The sequence below is a fragment of the Pleurodeles waltl genome, chromosome 2_1, assembly GCF_031143425.1.
Source record: "Pleurodeles waltl isolate 20211129_DDA chromosome 2_1, aPleWal1.hap1.20221129, whole genome shotgun sequence".
NCBI lineage: Eukaryota > Metazoa > Chordata > Amphibia > Caudata > Salamandridae > Pleurodeles > Pleurodeles waltl.
In genome coordinates this window covers 73,036,191-73,050,496 of record NC_090438.1, presented here as the reverse complement: position 1 = coordinate 73,050,496, position 14,306 = coordinate 73,036,191, and the positions used below count along the sequence as shown (strand labels likewise).

Below are 14,306 nucleotides of genomic sequence, written 5' to 3'. Positions count from 1 at the left end.
TGTGCTTGAGTGAAAAGCATGGGCAGCCACTGGGTTCAAGAGTAGCAAAAGAAGCCTGACATAAGGAAGGTAAGCCAACCATCTAGGCAGAGATAGGATCATATCAATTTCCATTCCCATTGGTTCTTCTCTACTGCAATGTCCTTAGTGATCTCCCACATGGTGGAACACACTCTGGATGGACAACTGCAGTAAAGGGAGCAGCTGTGATTTGACTGGATGGGGAGCACCTCCCTTCCTGTTTCTCCCTTATTTAATGTTTTAGTGTCAACATGGACTATTTCTTCACATCAACCTATCCTTTCTCAAGGTTTCTATCATCCACAGACCCACAAGCAGATCACCAACCTATATGTATCATATTCACTGTTGCTCTACTAATGCCCCTGCTTAATTTCTTTGTGCTGTTTTTTTATTATAAAAATCTGTAGGTGACAGCATTGCTGTTGGGACTGAAACATGTCGACACCCACAAGAGTGCTTATCCTAAACTACTTAACAAGGCAGACTCATCAGTCCTTTGTGTAAGACCACATATACTTGATGGAAATCAATGTTTAATTATAATTCTAACCAACCCCACTTACTTTACTCTACGTACCCTCACACACTACACAAACCTCGTCCCACCTGTGTATGCCTGTGATATCACTCAAGTACAGGTATACCTGGAGTAAAATGTTTGCTGTTTGTTCCACACCTTGAAATTATAAATATTGTGTAATCACTTAAATAGTACTTCAACTTAATAACATTCTGTGAATGTAAAATTATTCCCCTGGAACTGTTGCTACAATTTGAAACCTACTAGGAAACAATAAGTCCAATGGCCTGGTAATTACACATAGATCATAACCTAGAAAGATACTATGAAATACACAAAGTAACTGATGCAACGAACTGTATGAATTAATAGTCCATACGATGTAATACCAGGTAAAACATTTTTATAGTGGTCACAAAAGGCCCAGAATGAAGTGCAAAAGGTGATGATCTGATCGGAGAGCAGCAATCAATCAATAAAAAGTGTGAAAGGCATAAGACCATATGTATTTTGTATTTTTTAAAACAATATATTTGTCACATTCAGGAGGAGAATGATTCAGGGTCATCTTCAGGGCTGACTACTTGCAAACCCGAAGGAATTGAGAGGAAGAGACAGGGCAGTGACACTTCAGAATGGCTGTGGGTGGCTGGGGCATTTATAGAGAAGGAGGGCAATGGGTCCCATATCCTAGAACAAGGGATGAAGGAACCAGGTAATGAAGAAACTGGTGAAGAGGGAGCACACAAGCCAGAGGTGCCGGGCATGTTTTAGGGTACTCGCAGGCTGAATGAACATTGCAGAACTGGAGAATGGTGTGGCCCTGGAGGCTGGAAGGCAATTGTGGACCAAACATATTGGGGAGTGGGGTGCATTGTACATGTGCTTAAGAAAAAGATTAGTCATGATGTGAGTGAGAAGGTGACGAAATGGGTGTCTCTGTCCATCTGGAAGGAAGTGTGCAGACAAAGTTGCATCTAATTAGGACAACCCACCCAAAAGCAGTGAAGGCTGTTCATAGCTAATCTAATTTTTTATTACATTTCACTCTGGGAGTTCAGTGATGCACTCAATATGCCTGTGTCTTCAAAGTGGTGAAGCCCCTTCTAGTTTTGATTCTTTTTTGCATGACTGAGCGCTCTCCTCCGTCCCCACCCACCGCAACCCTCTTTGATGTTCCAGCCTTCTGAACTCTTGTGCGCGGTTGAGTTTCATAAGCTGGGTGATGATGGGTGGAACTTGAGTGGAACCAGAACCATGATTGGCTTCCAAGACCCACTTCCACTTTGCAGTCCACTTTTTTCCCTGTCTGCATTTACCGCAGACCACTACTTAACTACTTGTTTTAACAGTGGATGCCACCTGCCCCCATTGGACTGCATTTGTGTTTTTTTACAGGTTGAATCAGGCGAGTGTAAACCCAGTGTGTGGGTTACAAGCAGCATTGAGCTTTTGGGTTGATCACCACACAGGTTATCACACCTAAAAACAATTGTGTCACCTCATACAGCAGAAGCTGTCACCCAGTCTGGAGATATTGGTCAGTGTGTGGCACCATTTTCCACGCAATCTCCAGACAACTGTTTACACGGCCAGAAGCACAATAACAACTCCAAAAGCCTTCGTTTTAGCAAACAGAAGTTTATTGTAAATTACAAAAATGGCCCTTTCATAACATCAGAGGACAAGGGGAGCTAGAAAATAGTGCGGCTCGAGCCCACTTGCCTCTGTGTCACAAAAGACAAATTAATCATTCCGCCAACATAATCAAAACACAGTGCCTCGACAACAATGACAATTACAACAAATCTCAACAAGAAGGGCTTCTGAAGCGTTATTTTACATCTTTGGATAAGCCATAGAAATACTTTTACAACTAATGCCCTTCCCAGATGATAAGGCTCAGACCCGCTCAGCCAGAAGCAAAACCACAGATTTGCAACACGTACTTAGAAATGTTGTGTGTCCACTGGGCCCCACAGACCTAGGGTATCCACATTTCCAACACTATACTCAGATCCCTACACATACTATATTCCTGGCTAGCCAGTTCGCAGAGTAGGCAATTCTAGACATCACACTGCCTCACGTCTTTATCCTTTATCCTGCTCTTCTTCGTCTTGTTCTCTAGAACGCTGAACCCTGGTTTCATCTTTTCTACAAATTAACCTCTCTGAATTTCTTCAATATTTAATACTTGATGAAAGTTCCCTCATTATTCTAGGCCTCAATACCTGCGTTACTGTCGTAAGAAGTGCATGGCCCCTGAAAGCCTCATCAGCTTGAGTTAACAAGACCTCTTGACCAGGGTTTTGGGAATTCTTATCAATTTTCTTCTCTTTTGCAGCCCGTTGGTGTCCTTTTTCAACCTTAATGAGGTTGCACGCTGGGGTCTTCCTGGTCAGGTGCAAAGTGCTCACAGAGAATGGACAGCGCATCAAAGCGCTGCAGCCTATGGAGGGCCTGCATCAGACCAGGTAGAGTACACAGACTGCTGGATGAGAGGTAGGCATGGAGATGTCCATACCCAGACATCTGGCTCATGAGGTCACCTGGCACTCCCAGCTCTGCCCCCACATCCATATAGTTCTTCACTCCTGGCAAATGTGGGTCTAGTCTGAGACTCAGCAGAAGGACCACAGCTTGAGGAAGCTTCCCAAGACGAAGACCTAAAAATCAAGAATAGAGTAAATTAAAAGTAAAACTTATTTAGACTATTGCAATTGAAATAGAACATGGGAAAGGAACACATCCTGGTGCATCTATTGGCCACTGCAGAGACTTCACAGGCAGCTGATATCACATTTAGAGAATGCAGTGTACTTGCTTTGACAGAACAGAAACATAGATTGAGAAGTATCTCTGGCTGTTAAAGTCTACATACAATACTACGTACAGTAGTAGTCTACATATGGGAAATAAAAATTGGGAGAGGCAATTACTCTCAAATGTGATCTTGTTATTACTCTAACATTAAGTAAATGAAATGTATAAATTAACTGTGCAAAGCAGTCCACATGTTGATCATTACATGTCATGCTATAATAATTGCAACATTTTTACCTATCGTCAAGCAATCGTGTAAATCTGCATACCAGTGGCGTAACGAATCTGCAAAATACGTGGAGGGGGCCTCCTAAGCTCTGGACCCAGGGAGGAGCTCTCAGGCGAGGGGCCCTCCACCAGGGGGAGGTGCCTGGAGCGCGAGGGGCCCTGTACCACAGAGGATGCGAGGGCTATTGTTACGCCACTGCTGTATACAGAGAGCATTTCACATTTGTAAATTAAATTACATTATTAATGTACACATTTTTTGCAGAATCACCAAAATGTCCCTTGGTTGTAAATCAATTGTAATGGGCATCAAGCTGTAAAAATATTGCAATATGTTTGCAAAGTACTGTCTTTTTCAACATGAATCTGATGTTGCTCTTCATTTAAATCTTGGAGGGTGCCCTGTCCTCTAGCAGGATGATGAAGGAGATTACTCTGTCACCCTGATGGAGGTGCCACCTGCCAGATATAGAAATGTCCACTGGCCCACTGCTGTTCTTGCCAATGCTTTTTATTTCAGATGAACGGTTCCGTCAACATGCTTGAGTCATACTTCTAACCTACAACTTTTTCTTTACTTCCAAAAAGAAAATCACAAAACACCCAATGACCACTCACCATGGGAGTTTCTTCCCACAACGTGGGCAGCACTGTGCACTTTTCAATGCCTCTTATACTAGATGTTACCTGGGGTTGAAGAGCACGGAGAACGGCTGAATATCTGCCCATCTAAATTAGGCAGGTGGACATATAACTAAACCTCTGCTAGGCTGTCTGGAGCGTTTGGCCACAGCAGAAACAGAGCAATGTCCTTTATCTGTTCATATTTTCAAAAAAACGAGCCACGGTAAAGTCACCTCCGACACAAATAGCCATAGGAATGTCAAAGAAAAAGCAAAAAAGGGGAAATCAAGAAGTACAGAATTACAAAAGGAAAGTGCAGGAGGCACTTTAGATTCCAAACAGCTGCAACAGAAGACTTTCATTCCACTGAATCTATGAAGCAGTTGGTAGGTCATGCCTTGATTGGACCTTCCAATCCACCAACCCAGGGAATGGCAAGTGTAATTTTTCCTGTTGACAAAAAAATCAAATCTACTTAGTTTCTGTGACCCTCATTCTCCACTGTTGAGACAAAATCACTCTAATGGTTCAGGCACTTCATATCAGAGGCCAGTTAAATTGTTAGGTATTTCTACCCAATTGCAGGGGATCCACCACCGCTATTGCTGAGGGGCATCCCTCAACTGATGAAAAGCAGAAAAATAAAGGGATAATAAAAGTATTTTATTATCCCTTTATTTTTCTGCCTTCGTGGGGCGGGGTGGGGCCAGCTTCCTCCACGTCAAATGGAGGAGGAGTGGTATGTGCGCTTTTAAGTGTGCATGTAGGTTTGGCCGTCCGTCCAATGCCGGTCAAATTAATGTCTGTACGTAGAACCTTTCCACCTTGCTGTATTTTACAGCTGGGTAGAGGACAAGCACAGTGCCCCTCTCGCCCTCTGAGAGGCATTTCTTCTCACTCAGGCCATTTGCGGCATTTCTTTCATGCTGTGTAACAGCATGAAAGAAGCGTCGTAATTGGCTGGGGAGAGAAGACGAGGCGGCTGGAGCGGCGCATCAAGGAGGGGCAGGGCCCCATTCTAGTATTTTGAATTACATGACAAAATTGTGCATCAGACTATGCTTGGTCTTCCTGATATCCTAGGTGGATTTCTAAATCACTCCACCGAGGAGTAAAATATTTGAAATGCCTAAGGAGCAGGTGCATGCACAATGAAAGCTACCCCACCCCTCACCTTCTGTATTAGGAAAACCAATAGCCAAGAAGAGTTGTGATAGTGGTTCCCTAACATTTACTCCAATCAGAATAAGTTGTGTCATTAAGAAAACGATTTAGAATGAAAATTAAAACTGAAACCAAAATGAGGAATCTCTTTTACTATTAAAGTGCCTGTCAAACCCACAGCAGATACGGAGCATCTGTCTGAATTGAGGGAGGAAACCAATATTACAACAGATGTCTCCATTATTTGTAATGATTGGTAAACTCTTGTGTGTGTTGTTCAAGATTACTTAAACATCGGATCCACATTAGGCTCCAAATGACCCTTTTTCTGGAACTATCCAGAATATGGCCTGTATGGAGGGCTCTTTAGTCGCTCTGGCAGCTCAGACTTAGTCAACAAATCAAAATATGACAGAGAACCCAATGGACTGCAACCTATGTCACTTACTATGCATAAAATAAGAAAGGTACATATTAGGCAACGATCAGTCCTGAGACTCACAGGAGTTCTTGTTATTAGTGCGCTCCAATCCTTCTTTCACCCATGCACAGACACCTTCAAGAATACACACGAAGAATATATTTTCATGATATTTTTAAATCCAAATCCTATCCTGTTGCATAAAATGTGTACGGTGGTTGATATAAAGACAAACAAAAAGTAGCATTGATGCTGGCTAATACACAGACTATTAGAAAAAAACTGCAAAAATGTTACAGTAACTTAGTATTTCCCTGCATTGGTTCTACAGCCTCTCCCTTCTTGCCTCTATGTAAGCCAATCTTAGCACATAACGGAGCCTGTGTGAGTTTCTTAGGTGGCTCTGCCTTTCACTAACATACTTAATGGAACTATGGAGGTGCTTTTTAGTATGAGGTCAACACCTTCATTGTTCCACTAAGGTATGCAAATGTCCCTTTATCGGCATGCAACACCAGTAGTGTCCCCAGGCAAGGAGTTCATGCCCAATCGGCAGCCTGTTGTGCCTTCCTTCGGATCTCAAAACTAAAAAGCAGTTGTGGGATGGGAGCTGCCCGCATTGCAAACTATGCAACAAATTGGCGGGTAGACGCTTAGTGCTACGTTCCCCTGCCCTACAGCACACCACTCCTCCTATGACAGTCAGGGTTTGCGGGGAGACGTTCAATGGTACGGAGGTGGAAGGGGTCCTATCACTACCACCCACCCCCTCAGGTCAGGGGAAGTCATTTTCCGGGAGTGGTGGGAGCTTGGGCGGTGTTTAAATACCTGGCTCCATCAAGACCCCCTCCTTTTTTGTGTGGAGTGAAGTCTGTGTGTATGTGACAAATAACTGACAAAGTTCATCAGTCGAACTGCTGTTGCATGTTTGGTGTGTCTAGGGGTGGGTGGTAAACTCCGCTCTGCCGGCGGAGTTAGTAGAGTTTTGCCCACTCTGCATTCCACTAGGAGTGCGGAGTTCGGAAAAAACTCATCCAACCAATGGGGGAGTGGAGTTTATCCACGCCCTCTCCTAGTTGTTATGACTGCAAACTTGCTTTGGTAGTAGATCCCTAATTAAATGTAACACTCGCAGTCCAATTGCTTACGAAACACAAGTCAGGTTTTCTAGTTAGATATTGTAAAACAATAGGCGTACAGTGAGTTATCATGGAATCCTCTGCTGTGTTTTTCCCATGGAAAGAAGCATGGCGTTGCGCTTCCAATGCTATTTGGGAAAAGGGCGCTTCCTGTTAGAAATGGCATGAAGGAATGCTGCGCCAACCTGAGTACACATGCCCCGTTTGTAGAAGGGCATCTGCTTCACACATGTGGCAAATGTGAAAAACTCAGGGGTAGATGGAAAAACAAAACTGATTTAATTGCTGAAAGCATGAATATTTATTTTGAAACAAGGAGGTGTGTGTGTGTACCCATCAGCAAAGGAATTCAATTCTTCTTAACACCAATAAACCATCAGTTGCTGAAAACAGAACGTCTGCGTTATGCAAGCAGGTGATACCACACAAGCTCAAAATATTTACCAAAAATAAACCCACGCGCTTTGTTATACTTTTCCCAACAACTTTTTCACCAGCGTTTCTGGCTGCCTCTGAAAGAAGGATTATGCTCCTTTCCAAGATGGCAGTTACGGTTGCGTGTCACCAGCGGCAACTCTTCCAGGCATGTCCTTCTTCTATGTCAAGCGCTCCATTGTAGCCTCTTGGAGCTCTGTTGCGCTTCTCTTGTGCTCAGGGTGGGTCTTTAAAATAGAGGATCTCTTGGCACCGGCTCCACCGGTGTGAGCGGGGTCACGGCACTCCCTACGCTGGAGAGGAGATGCAGTTGCAGAGCATCTTTGAGGAGGTGGAGGTTGTATGATGTTGAGAATGGTGGAAGGACAGTCTGACCTCAACCTAGAGGACTCTCCCCTACAAACAAGCAAAGCCCTGATGAAGTCCTAAACAACGGATGAAAAACGTAGGCTGGGCCTTTTGGTTGGAGAAATATGAATAAAGAAGCGGAAAAGGTCCAGTACTTGGACATTTTATTTCCTGTCATGATATGCTATATGGGATAACTTTTAACCATCCATCCTGATTATTGAATGAACTGTGTTCCAATAGGACAAGATATTTTGAGTTTGAAATCACCCTCCTTTATTCGAGTTTGCTGTTCGATGTAAGTCACACTGGGAAAGACACTCAACACTGCTTTGTGGTAACACATTTTTATTCTCACCTTGGGTAGCGTTGCTGATCCGGATTAGCAGGCTCTGAAACTCATTCACCTGGAAGAGAAATATTTGGTGCACCAATTAGATACCTTAAATCAGCCAAATCATACCTTGCCATGGTTCCAGCATAGATATTCGTCACTAATAATATTTATTTGCAAACTGTACAATAATTGTCAGCGGCTTTAGCACATATACAAGGCTCATGGAAGTATGTGATTTAGGTGCTGTGTAGTTTAACGTCTTATTATGAATTTGCATCATTCGTCACATAGGGCCCTATTACAACCCTGGCAGTCTGAAGACCGCCAGTGTCGCCTTGGCGGTCAGTTGCGCCACAGTCGGACCGCCAGCACCGCCAGTTTCACTCCATAGGAGGGGCTGGGGGAGCTAATTCACCTGGGCAGTACTGCATGCAGCACCACCCTGGGGATTACGACCCCCTTCTCCGCCTGTGGTTACATGGCGGTAGCACCGCCATGTAACTGCTGGCGGACACGGGGTACAACTGCCCATGCACTTGGCATGGACAATGCAGTGACCCCTTAGCTAACCCCGTCGCGATGTTCACTGTCTGCTTTGATACTTTTCTCACTTCGTATGTGTGCTTTACAATGCAGCACACTTTTAAAGTGGGAAAAGTATGGATACATTAAAACAGTTCTCCTTTATGAAGCCTGCCTCGAAGAGGGATAAGGTGTTGGCGCAAATCCCTGTCTACAATTATTACCAGATTGGCATTTGCATGAAACGTCATGGGTGGTTGCATGGAAACGGTCACACCCAGTCATGGAACACTTCCTTGAAACAAAGTAGCACAAACAAGCACATAGCTCTACTTTGCGTCACTTTGGCAAGCTTTGTAACAAAAATCCTGTCTTGTGTAGGAAGGTATTACCACCAACAGCGCTTTGCAGTGGGCAGAGTCACCTTTGCCAGGACAGCACCATGGGTGGAAAGGCATTTTGCGCCCTCACATCCCCTCGCTCAGGGGACAGTGCCTGGCTGTCTGCCTCAGAATTCTGATTGGCCTCTGAATGCAAACATCCCAGCGTCTCCCCCAGCTCACCTGATCACCTCTCATCCAGAACCAGTCATGCTAGTGCCAAGTTGTTGGTTGGAGGGGCTGGGGTTAATAGTGATGGGTGACTTGCTGCTCCATTCCAGGGTGTTTCTTTGAATTCTGGGATCGCAGTCTTATTTTTTCCATTATAAAACAGGACTACAACTCCCAGAATGCAAAGAAAAAAACCTGCATTGGACCTGGGAAACTTGGCAACTACGTTAATGGTGGGTGGCAGCAGCGGGTGAGAAGGAGCTGGGAGAACATGAAAGGAGGCTGATGGGTTGGTAAGAACAGGCTTGGGGCACCAGAGCCAGGTGACACCAGCTCAGCTGTCTGCATGACCTTAAAGGAGAAACGTCCTTACTTACCCTCTAAGGCAGAGGTCTTCAAACTGGGGGGCGGGCCCCCTTGGGGGGCCTCAAGTGATCCCAGGGGGGGCGCCAAACTCTGGCCAAAAAAAATATTATACAGATAACATGCCTTTGTTTTAAGCAGAAGCATGTTATTGCAGTTTTAAGAAGGTAACAGTACATAACTGCAATGTTTAAATAGGTTTAGACCTATTTAAACATTGCCATCTTTCAAAAATAATTGTGAAAAATTCTGAGGGGGGGCCCAATGATTTTTATTTTTCAACTGGGGGGGGCACGGCATTAAAAAGTTTGAAGACCACTGCTCTAAGGGTTGGCGCCCAGGGCTGGGCCCAGCTCGCTCGTGCCAAATGCCCGCTCTGGCGCTGGTTTGCGTTACAGAAGTAACTCAAACCTGGCGCAGTGTTGGTAAATATTGGGAGTTGGGATCCCCACTGACATGTTTCGGGGAGGGGAGGTCCCCACTGACATGTTTCCGACAGAGGTGCATTTGCTAAATATTTTGGACAGACAGTAACATTTGTATGATTCTTAATTATAAATATAAAACAATTGCACAAAACACAAATATGTAGGGAAATGCATAAAGGCAAAGACAGAAATGTAGAGCTCTACCGCATAATCATTTGAATGGCTGGATGGTGCAACTATTACCTATTCTAGTGCAATACTGCCACCCTGTGGCTACTAGGATATATGATTTTAACTCAACCCATAAAAGACTTCTCATTAGTAATATTTATACCATTAAATAGACAAGTAAAGAAAAACAATATAATACATAAACTGAAAGCGGCAACAAATAAAAAGAGAAGGACAAACAAAAAAGGCACTGCATTTCTTCAAAAAGCAAATTCCAGACCTGGGCTTTAATGACACTGTTGGGCAGTTTCACCCTACTCCCCCCCCCCACCTGAGAAGATAGTCACTCTTCTCAAAGAGAAGTGAATGAGGGTCCTCTGGGCTTTGGAAGCCGCAAAATCCTTTGCAGTGTGACAATCATAACTGAAAACACTGTGCTCTTCGAAAAAAAGTTCCAAGCTATCACTAACTATAAAATCTTATGTCCTTCTCTGAGCACGACATGATCAATCTTTAAGAATAATTAAGATTTATCAATAGGGCCAAAGCAGTTTTTAACGCCTATGGGGCTTTTTCTTCTACGGAAACACTAAGGGACACACTTCTTACCTCACAAGATAAAGATAAAAATCTCCATTGGTTGCCAGTTCAGTAATGTATAGAGTTTAAAGCTCTAATGCTAACGCATCAAGGGGCATATTTATACTTGTTTTGCACCGAATTTGTGTCATTTTGTTAATGCAAATTCGGTGCAAAACTAACTCCATATTTATACTTTGGAGCTAGACCCGTTTAGTGCGAAATTTATGGAGTTAAAGTCATTCTTTGGACGTGGAAACCTACTTTGCATCAATGAGATGCAAAGTAGGAATTCCCATGCAAAAAATGATTCTATGGCCATTGCTAAAATCCCACACGGGGGGAGGAGAGGACAAACAATGGTGCAAAGCCTGCTTTGCACCATTATTTAATGCCTGGGTCAGGGCAGGCGTTAGAGGACCTGTGGACCTATTTCCATGGTGGAACACCATGGAATAAGCCCACAGGTGCCCTCCCCAGGCTCCAGAGAAACTCACACCAGAGGGACAGCAGAGAATGGGGGACACCATCCCAGGAAAGTATAGGTAAGCACAGATAAGTATTTTTTTTAAGTGCCATTGGGGGCCCTGAAATGGCCCCCCTACATGGCACTGGGTATAATGGCCATGCCCAGGGGACCCTAGTCCCCTGTGCTGGCCATTGGTGTGGTGGGCATGACTCTTGTCTTTTCCAAGACAGGAGTCATGTGGTATGGATGGTTTTGCAACAGAAAATGACGCTAGGCTGGTTAGAGTCATTTTTCTTTACTCTAACCTGCCTAATGTCATTTTTTGGTGCAAAACCTGCTTCTTCCATACCTCCAGCCCCACTTGGCTAACGTAATTTATTTTTGCGCTAGCCTACCCTTTGCACTGGCTTGCACCATTCCATAAATATGGTGCCAACCTGGTGCTTAGAAATGGTGCAAGCCAGTGCTAAACTTTTTAGTGCAAAACTACGTTGGTGCAATTTTGCACCAAAAAGTATAAATCAGGGCCTAAGTCTCTTATGATATGGGCCATTGGTAGTTACATGAGAGGATCACAAGCTATCGCCCAGGACGAAACCTGCTTTCTAGTAACGCAAATTTAATTGTGATTCCATGTTTTAAAAAACAGCGCAGAGGCGGTGCCTTTGTCACGGTAAAAGCAGCTGGCCTATGGAATCGGCTGCCTGAGCACCTCAAGCCCATCACTGATGAAGTCAGATTTAAAAGGGGATTGAAAACTTTCTTCTTCCAATGGTAACTGGTGGTAGGTCACACGTGGTTATCCGCTACTTACTCCTCATCTCTTAAGCACTTGAGTGCCGGGACATCTCTTGAGTAGCTGTGCACTATACAAGCTTCTTTCATTCATTCTATGCAGAGTGGCCCTGCTGGCTGGTAGGAATCAGTCTTTGATCTAGCAATCTAGAGGGGCGCAGAATTACTCAGGATCCAATACTTGAAAGATTGCGATGCCACTGACTCTGGAGATCCCCTAGTACCATGGATGCTGCTCAGTACCTTGTGCAAGAGTCAGAACATTTGAGCCTAGAGAATTCAATTCTAAAAAAGATCTTAGTCTCACAGTACAGACATATGTGTAGTCCCTTCAGTTTCCCATTGCCACCAGAGCTACTCCAAAGGGGTTTCCCATATGTTGCAGGTAGTGAGAAGCATGGGCAGCAGTTCTGCACATTTCGGGGCAATTTGGTATTACAGAAGGAGCCTCAGACGCTTGTGCGTCCTCTTCCGTAATACCGATAGAGCTCGATCACATAAAGCGTCTGCGTTATCATTAGAAGGCGTTCCCTCATTTGCATAGTGGTGTAGTGCTATGCAAATAAGGAAATCCTTTTGCCTCTGTGCCCGCGCCGTATCATACATGTGGGTGCAGAGGCCAGGAAGCTCTCAGGAGGCGCACTGACAGTGCATCTCCTAAAAGATGGCACACTATCAGTGCACCCCCAGATGGCAGCCCTCTGAAGGGAGGAAAGGGGTCCCATGGACCCCCCAGACATCCCCTTGCAGGAGGGTGCAGTCACTCACTGCACCCACCTGCAAGGGGATCTCTAATCCCCCTTAAAAGTTCAGGCAGGTTCCCCCCTGCACTGTTAAACATGTTGCGGCTTAAAAGCAGCCACTCCATTTTTCACATGCATGCGATGTCCCCAAGGCTGTGTGAGTTTGTGGCTGCCCCGGGGGCAGCGCATGCATCCTAATATGCAACAGTTTCCTTGTTTGCGCCAGGCACATCATTTAAAAGGTGAGCCGGGCACAAACTAGGAAAATGCGCTATCTGTGATACGGCCCCGGGACGAGTTTGATGCCTTGCAATTTTAAACAGCTATATCTTTCATTTCTTCTCCTCGGGCAACTTAGAAGAGCACCACAGGACCTTCTGAGCGTTGAATCTTTGACAAGTGACCATGGATCCTTCTCAAGATCTAGTACAAAGTAACAAAAATAGTGCCTTGAAAAAATGGCGCTAAAACAGACCTTAGTGTAATAGCTTCAGACATCCCAGTAGTCCCTGCAGGTTCCCCTTGATTCCTTCTTCAGACACCAGGCTCCAGTAAAGAGACTGGAATGTTACCAGTAATGGACAATATGCGCTGCATCTCAGATCAAACCATTCCCGTCTTTTCAAACTGTATGCAGCGTTTATTATGCACAACTATGTCTAGCTCATGAAAATTCTGAAATGACAGATGGAAATACCTGGCAGTCTTGAAATAGTTCGAAGCACACCTGTCCAAGTATTTCCACTAAAATCAACTAGTGAGCTGCCTATCGAATTCTTCACCATTTGAACACGAAGAACCACAAGGGTCAATCCTTTCCCTAAAACTCTTTCATCTATTTATGGAGCCTAAATGCATCCTCCAGAATCACTCAAACTTCATGTTCTACCTCCACGCCAATGACACACAGCCCTGAGAGTTGCCTCTAATGAAGACACTGTCGCGGCAACAAACACTTCAAAAATCCTACAGCCTGCAATGTCTCTTCAGCACCTCCAATGAAACCTCATAAAAACAGACTCCCTCATCTTTGTACCCCAAAACGTTCTAAACCAATTCAGTCATGTTGGCTTGCAAGTCTACATTAATAGGCTCCAATCTCAACAAAAACCTAAATTTAATTAAAGGCACGCTACCAAATTAGGCTTCAAAAAGCAATGAAGTTGATCTTTCCACTCAACGACTTCAAATCAGTGGTTCTAGCCCTAGTGCTCTTGACAACTGACTTCTGCATTTTTCTGCAAACCTGAACATCATAAATTCAGCTTGATCCCCTGAAAGCAGCTCTCGATGTATCAGCTTGCCTGATATCCACAGGCAGAAGATCAAACCCATTGCACTAGTTTCCTGTTCTCTTAATTGGCTTTCTATAGAACTTACAAGCTTATTCAGACTAGCTTGCATTGTCACCAAGGCTACACACAAAATCTCTCCCACATAACGAGTCACAAAAGTGATTATCTTTGATCGATCTCATACGCTCTAGAGTACAAACTCTCTCCTCTTAGAATTTCCAGCCTTCAAAAAATCAAGAGTGCTCCGCCAAGCTTTCTCAGGTAGTGAACTCATAGTTTAGAACTCTGTGCATCCCTATATTCAGATGAGCACCTTTTAACACC

General features: G+C 44.3%; 1 protein-coding gene across 2 annotated transcripts in view; it reads right to left on the bottom strand.

The window, feature by feature from the left end:
* Positions 1–2,175: 2,175 nt before the first annotated feature.
* EDA2R (ectodysplasin A2 receptor) overlaps positions 2,176–14,306 on the bottom strand; it is a 104,889-nt gene continuing 92,758 nt past the window's right edge. For both annotated transcript variants that reach the window (XM_069210206.1, XM_069210217.1), the window contains exons 9-10: positions 8,088–8,136; positions 2,176–3,213 (exon numbers count right to left, since the gene is read on the bottom strand). In XM_069210206.1, the coding sequence (XP_069066307.1) occupies positions 2,915–3,213; positions 8,088–8,136 (348 nt within the window). In that variant the 3' untranslated portion in view covers positions 2,176–2,914. The remainder of the gene's footprint in view (positions 3,214–8,087; positions 8,137–14,306) is intronic.